Source organism: Notothenia coriiceps, unplaced genomic scaffold, assembly GCF_000735185.1.
Source record: "Notothenia coriiceps isolate Sejong01 unplaced genomic scaffold, NC01 NC01_scaffold00032523, whole genome shotgun sequence".
In the NCBI taxonomy this organism is placed as follows: Eukaryota; Metazoa; Chordata; class Actinopteri; order Perciformes; family Nototheniidae; genus Notothenia; species Notothenia coriiceps.
In genome coordinates this window covers 357,795-364,699 of record NW_011365224.1, presented here as the reverse complement: position 1 = coordinate 364,699, position 6,905 = coordinate 357,795, and the positions used below count along the sequence as shown (strand labels likewise).

General features: G+C 39.0%; 1 protein-coding gene across 2 annotated transcripts; it reads left to right on the top strand.

The window, feature by feature from the left end:
- Nucleotides 1-29: 29 nt before the first annotated feature.
- Nucleotides 30-2,963, top strand: tmed8 (transmembrane p24 trafficking protein 8). 2 transcript variants are annotated; one of them, XM_010789094.1, is made up of 6 exons: nucleotides 30-172; nucleotides 519-630; nucleotides 761-854; nucleotides 948-1,041; nucleotides 1,276-1,569; nucleotides 1,709-2,963. In XM_010789094.1, exons 2-6 carry the CDS (start codon nucleotides 521-523, stop codon nucleotides 1,924-1,926), a joined length of 810 nt encoding a protein of 269 aa, XP_010787396.1. In that variant the 5' UTR covers nucleotides 30-172; nucleotides 519-520; the 3' UTR covers nucleotides 1,927-2,963. The 2 variants fall into 2 exon arrangements, with proteins under 2 accessions (XP_010787396.1, XP_010787397.1); XM_010789095.1 differs by having other exon boundaries at nucleotides 36-172; nucleotides 484-630.
- The last annotated feature ends 3,942 nt before the right edge of the window (nucleotides 2,964-6,905 follow it).

Sequence of the window (6,905 nt, the reverse complement as noted above, 5' to 3'; positions counted from 1 at the left end):
GAGAAAAGGCGGAAGTGTCAACATTTCAGGGTCTGTTTTTTCCTGACAAGCAACAGCACACTGGAGAGACCCGTCACATGATTGTAGTGATATGGAAGCTCATTTCCTGATGGCCTGATTCGGACCTAAGTAAAACGGGGTCGAGTTTTCATACCATCAGCGTGACATCGTGGTAAGTCTGTGCCCGGTGCGACCGCAGCTTTCTCGGCTGCACTTTCTCTGCCCGCTCGGTAGCGTTAGCTGATGTGAGCTAACCAACTAGCCTCCTAGCTAATGCCAGTTTTAATAATGAAGCTCGGGAGAAAAAACCCACATAAACATAACAGCTCTTTTATACGTCTTTAACTATAATTTGGTTTATATGTTTCATATAATGTCAAACAGTAGTTAGTGTATGTAGCCAGTTAGGAGAGGTTAGTTTGAGTGTTTTCATCTTTTCCTCGCCGCCTCTGGTTGGAAGGGGCGGGGTTTTCTCTTTTTCAGCCACGCAGACTGAGGTGTTTGTCTTGTCTTTACAGCCATGGAGGGATTAGAAGACACATCAGAGCTTCAGTCGCGGCTGTCATCCCTCTCCTTCTCGTCTTTCCCCGGGGTAACATCCAAGCAGAGCGACACCAGACCAATGGACAGGTAGCCTGTTGCTGCAGAAAGTGCTGCTTATAGAGCTGCTGCTGTAAGGAAACGCGTTGCTAGTTATACTTCTTGAAGCCTAATCTTCACTGTTTAAATATTGTAATGTTTTTTTCTGTTATCTTTTCAGGCTCCAGAACACAGACCTTTCACAGAGCTGCACCGAATCCAAAAACCAAGCTGAAATGGATGAAAACAAGGAGGATTCAGTGCAACATTCTGAGGTATTTATTGTTTAATATGTCAGAAGAGGGGAGAGTGCATTATAATGTAATTTCTCAGCTATAACATTAGTCTTCTGTGTATGCCTTTTTCAGGGTAATGAAGAGGCCCCAGCAGAGCGGGCCCCGGGGGAAGGAGATGAGGAGAACAACAGTGCTGGGAGCTGTCAGCTCTCCGCTGAGATGAAAGGTGAGGACCTGCAGAGCACGCCATCATGACCGCTGCCGTGCTTTGTCTATCATTTGGATTTAAGTTGATTTCATAAATCAAGTTACAAATTACATTTGTTCTTTGATGAAATTAAGCCTTATGAACATGAACCTACTTTGAAAATCAAATCAAATTACAATAAAAAAAGACTTATCTAATCAAGATAAGGAATGATCAGAGTTGTTTATGGCCATGTTTTCCTCCTGATGGCAGCCCAGATGCCACCCCTGAAACCCCCAACTACGTGGACATCTGCTGCACTAAAGGAGCTGAAGGCAAAGCTTCGAACGGAGGATGACAGCGTGGTGACAGTGTACCGAGGCGACATCATGACAGTTCACGTGCCCACTGTCCCTGAAGCCAAAAAAGTATGCTGGGAGTTTGCCACAGATGGTTATGACATTGGCTTCGGTATATATTTCGACTGGAGTCCTGTCACAAGCCGCTCTATCACTGTGCACATCAGCGAGTCAAGCGATGATGAAGAAGAAGAGGAGGAGCTTGAAGGTCAGTTAAATTCAGAATGATGAGCCTATAAAACATATCATTCATTTTGCTCCTACAAAACACACCATAATAGGGTTGTAATATGTTTTCCTGCAGCTGGGTGTGTTGACTTTGTGTGTTTATTTGATTCCTGTTGCAGCACCCGTCGGTAACGGAGATGTTGAGAAAGGCTCCAAAACCCAAACCAACTCTAACCTGGCTGAAGTCTTACCTGTATATCGCCAGGACAGTCACGTGTCTGTCCAGGGGGGGAGCCACGATTTTCCAGGTGAAGGCACTTACCTCCTGAAGTTTGACAACTCCTACTCACTATGGCGAAATAAAACCCTCTACTACAGAGTTTATTACAGTGCCTAGGATGCAAGTTTATGAATGTATAAATTACAATCAAATACTACTCTTAGGATCGAGGAACTATTTTTGATTCCAATGTTGGGGAACAAGATGAAGTTATAATATAACAAAAGATAAAATATAAGTATATCTATTTTTATCACTTTCAGCTTGTGTTGCCACATGTTGAATTTATAATCAGATAGTTTTGAATGCAACATTTGTTCCAATGTCTTGCTGAGAGATATTTGAAGAATATCATGTGCCATATTCCCGTGTATGCACTGTGTTATTTAGTCAAGTGCCCCTCATAAAACATATATTGTCTTCAGCTGTAACATTTCTATGGTAGCAATGATCAGGGAACACCTGCACAGAATATATTTCACAAAGACAGGTGCTTAATCAGCAGTGCTCTAAAAATGTGTTTTTGTTGCCTGTGCATACACCTTTGATTATGTTGCTTTGCTGTTACATGCATTTATCCTCCTGTTTGTATCGTAATTTATTTTTACGTGTTTTGTTTAATCACGTGATAATGAGGAATATTATGATATAGTACAAATCTGTGCACGGAGCCGCCTACTGTGTGGAGTAAAATATATAAGTTGAATGTACTGAAGCAAGTGGTAACTGTTTTACAGAGTGTGCTTTTTATGACACAAATAAAAGCCATCCTTATCACATAAAGCTCTTTATTATGTAATATAGATTCAATATTTACATTTGACTCCCTTATATTTGCTGTTTTGGAGGTAGGGAGCAGTTGTAATTCTTCTTCTTACTGTATTTTGTCCACAGTTCTTTGTAAGAAAATGTGAAAGTGTTTTTTTTTTGCATACTTTAGAATGATTATGTTGCTTTGTTCCAAATCGATGCTTCTACCACACTCACTTGTGCACATGTTCCAAAGATGGCACAGATCTGGCTGCTAATGGAGTCACTTTGTAAAGCAACCAGTTTAAAGCTTCCCATGTTTGCTTATTCAACCTGTACTGTAAGTAAAGGTCACATTTGTTCCTAAAGATTTATATTCCTCAATAAAGAGAAAATTACGATTTTCTTTGTGTTTCATTTGGGAATTGGATCAATGATATGAACACTGTGATAAGTAACTCATAGTTTGGAAACTGAAGAGCAGGTAAACGTTGAAACATGAGACTTAAGAGATGTCATTAAAGTGTGTGTGTGTGTGTGTGTGTGTGTGTGTGTGTGTGTGTGTGTGTGTGTGTGTGTCCCTGTCCCGAGACGCCACGTTTCATAACATTCTCATTGCTGAGCCAAGATTAGAAAGCCCTTCAGAAGGGTCCCTTGTGTTTTCATTAAATTGTGTCATTAGGGGTTCAATATAATTGTTACAGATGTGCTGATGAAACCAGGTTTTATTTTCAGCTTTCCCCAAAGGCCACTCAGAACCAGAATTATATCAAGTGTCCCTCATGTTTTGCTGAATTCAAAGAAAGCAGTAGGATAAAGAGTATTTATTTCTTACTTCAAGTATAATTCAAATTACAAGTCTTTGATGATGACTGTTTATTTGATGGAGACATGCAGTAAGTGTTTGTATGTACTGATAAATATTTGTTGAAGACATGTTTTTTCCATACACTGTTTCCTAAGGAATAAATATATTTTCTGCACCAATGCAGCCAGCAAATCTAGTATGTTATGTTAAATGCTGTTGTTTTAGGCTGCAGTTTGTGGTGTTGTTACATTGACCTGTATTATGATGAAGGTGTGTTGTCCACCCTCATTTGCTGTAGGCCTATATGAGGGAGGCAGAATAATAACAAACAAATTCCACCCTAACCAGTTGAAAAAAACCCTAACATAAAACGTATACTAACAATACGCCAATAGTTAACACTTAAAACATTGTAATGTTGTGTTAACATAAATATAGCTTTATACTGCTTTATTTACCACCAATCATTACAAATGTAAATGAAACCTAAAACACAGCTCAAAAAATGACAATGCAAGCTCATTAAAAAAAATCTCTCTTTGTACGGTGAACCATAAACTGAACATTACAAGCATATTCCTCCACAAAAATAGCTGAAATCTGTTTTTTCCTCCGATAAATATAAGGCTGACATTGTTATACAGGTGCAAATATTTTTAAGTCATCTGGCTATTTTTTTGTGTATATATTTCAGTGTGTCCTTTCTTTAATTCCAGTTAGCCCTATTTCCAGTTCATCAGCCAATACAGGTAAGGCAATACTTTACTCACTGAAAACATGTTTAGCTTTTTAATTCATTCTTGCATAGTGTTCAGAGACACAGCGGAACTTCGCAGGTGTTAATTAATACATTAATTGGCCTACTGTCTCAGCTGTTCGTCTTCACAACGCCCCTCAGCCAATCAGAAGTGATTACCGATGCTTCAGGTCGCACCAAACTTTTCAGTATCTGCTGCAGTGCTCTGAAGGTATCTGAAACAACATGGGGAGGCTGAGTTTTTATGTGCTTTGTTCCCTGCGTGACGCTCCCCGTCAGTTCATCAGGTAGGCCTTTTTGGAAACCCTTCATACAGCAGTTTACACGCCTAAAACCCCAATTCTAACATACCGTGTCATGGCGTGTCTCGCCCTCCGCAGGAAATCCAACCGAAGTTGCTTTCAGGTCCACATCCCACTGCCTCTCCCCAAACACCTGGTCATCTTCGGTCTTGGAGAATGGAAAAGCAGCGAGACCACAATCTCGGTAGATGTTCTGGTCAGTGCAGAAGTACCAGCTCAGAAGATTGGGACTTTGTCTCCCATAGAGAGGTTTGTGGAGAACAAGTCTACATCTTAATATTAGTCTTTATACAGTCTAAATGTGTAAAATGTTTACTTTGAACTCAGGTGCCTGATCTGGGAGGGGGACTGGAGCCCTGACATTGTCACAGTCGCAGCAGCGAGAGGCAGGAGAGGAGTTTATGGCAAGATTGTGCTCACAGTGTGTGGAGAGGTAAGTAATAACTGTCACCAGTTCATGTTAAGATAAAAAAAAAAAAACACAATTAATATTTTAAAGCCATTGGTGCAGGACTCGGAGGAATCAAAATAGTTCACTGAAGTAAGCATACTCCACTACAAGTAAAAAGCCTGCATTTAAAACCTTACTAATATAAAAACATGCAAGTGTTATCAGCAACATGTTTAAGTAAAAAAATGTTGATAGGGTTGTAAAATGGTCCCAATGTTTAACAATTATATAATGTTTTTAGATGAATGATTCTGCTGTGTCATTGTGTGTTGTGCATTTTACTGCTGTAGATTTTTAGGGTCGGGTCTATTTTTTAACTTTTTTTTATACTGTCAGCTAGTTTAAGCTTTGTGATGAAGCATCTTTGAAGTTGATCCAAGTGTTTTGAAATGCTATATTTAACTTATGAAGCAGGATCATTTTATCTCCCAATTTAGGATATAATGCTTCCTTAAAATGATCACAAACGCATCTGAAGATGTGGTTTTCACTGAACAGAAAAGGGATAAAACTGTTATATTGTTAAAGTAACAGCTGTCAGATAAATGTATTGGAGTTAAAAGAACAATGTTTACCTCTAAAATGTAGTAAAGTACAAGTTGCCTAAAATGGAGTTCAGCCCCGAGCCTGTTTTTCAGGCCTCAGGCTCGAAAATGACATTCCCAGAACAATTGACTATTATCTTCACTTCTAAAAGGGGTACATTTAATAATCATTTTCTCAAAGCAATGATAAATCTGTTAGTTGGATGTAGAAAAGTCAGAATCAATATAGATTTTTTTTATTTTAAAGTAAATTCAAATTGAACATGGTAAAAAAATGTAAATTATAGCGTCCGTCCAAAAAAAAAAAACATTACTTCATAGTGAAAATCACCCTTGAATAATGGGATAGTAGACTAAAAGCTTTAGGAATCCAAACTATAACGTTTAATAAGTATCCTGTATCAAGAATGATGCAAAATAAGTGACATTTTACCTTTTTTTTTTGAGAGATTTAGAAAAAAAAACCCCACTTCTGATGTCATTTGGGTGCATTTTTCCATATCTCTGGCCCCCTCGGTCGATTTTGATGATTGACACCTCTTTTTTTTTATCGTTGGAGCCAATAAAATCACAGGGAAGTTCCTCAAATCCATCTAAACATTACCCATTGGTGAATGAGTGATGCGTAGCCAGAATGCCCCAGAACCGGAAGCTGTCATACACTCTAGTATAGCTATAGAGAGGCGAAGTCCCGCCCATCTGCTTCCGACCCATGGGACCTTATTTCGGAAAAATTATGTATTGAAGTCAATGGGGCGAGAAAGATTATCTTCCGATCCTGTTTGAATTGTGCCACGAATTACACATATGATGTTTGTCAATCTTAAAAAATAATTTCCATGTCAAAAAAGTCAGTTTGTCATAAAACTGTTGAAATATAAGACTATGAAAAATACGCAACTAAAGACTACAAATCCCGGTCCCGCATGCTGTCTCTTACGGAACCGACTAACTCCCCTTTAGTGTATGTACAGCTCTCAACACTCCCAGACTTGTTGTGATTTTCACCTCTTTTAATACTTTTTGCCTCATTCTGAAAGAAAGAAGTGAAATGTGCTAACGTGACGGCCGTCTTGGTGTGTGGTGCAAGACGGGAGATGTAGTTCATTGAGCGGTTTCAGACAAAAAAAAAGTGTTACTTCCCAGTTTTACGACACATTTTTCTTTTTTTGACTTGCAAAATTATCTTTTAAAATTTGACAAACGTCATATTTGTAATTCGTGGCACAATCCAAACGGGATCGAAAGATAACCTTTCTCTCGCCATTGACTTCAATACATAATTTTTCTGAAATAAGGTCCCGTGGAGTTCCACCGGAAAGGGAGGGACTTCGGCTTTCACACCGGAGTACTTTTCCCCCCGAACTAGGCTGAGAGATTCGGGTACACAACCTGTAAGTATTCATTGCTGTTTGTGTATTTATGATGTTTAAAACAAACAAGGTATCTACCACGACTGTTTAAATGGGTGAAAGTTTTTCGG

Bases quoted from the DNA above. Each gene is read 5' to 3' on its own strand.
- tmed8 (XM_010789094.1), top strand. From the start codon at position 521: ATGGAGGGATTAGAAGACACATCAGAGCTTCAGTCGCGGCTGTCATCC. The intron at 631-760 runs GTAGCCTGTTGC...TTATCTTTTCAG, and splicing joins GACACCAGACCAATGGACAG to GCTCCAGAACACAGACCTTT. The intron at 1,570-1,708 runs GTCAGTTAAATT...TTCCTGTTGCAG, and splicing joins AGAAGAGGAGGAGCTTGAAG to CACCCGTCGGTAACGGAGAT.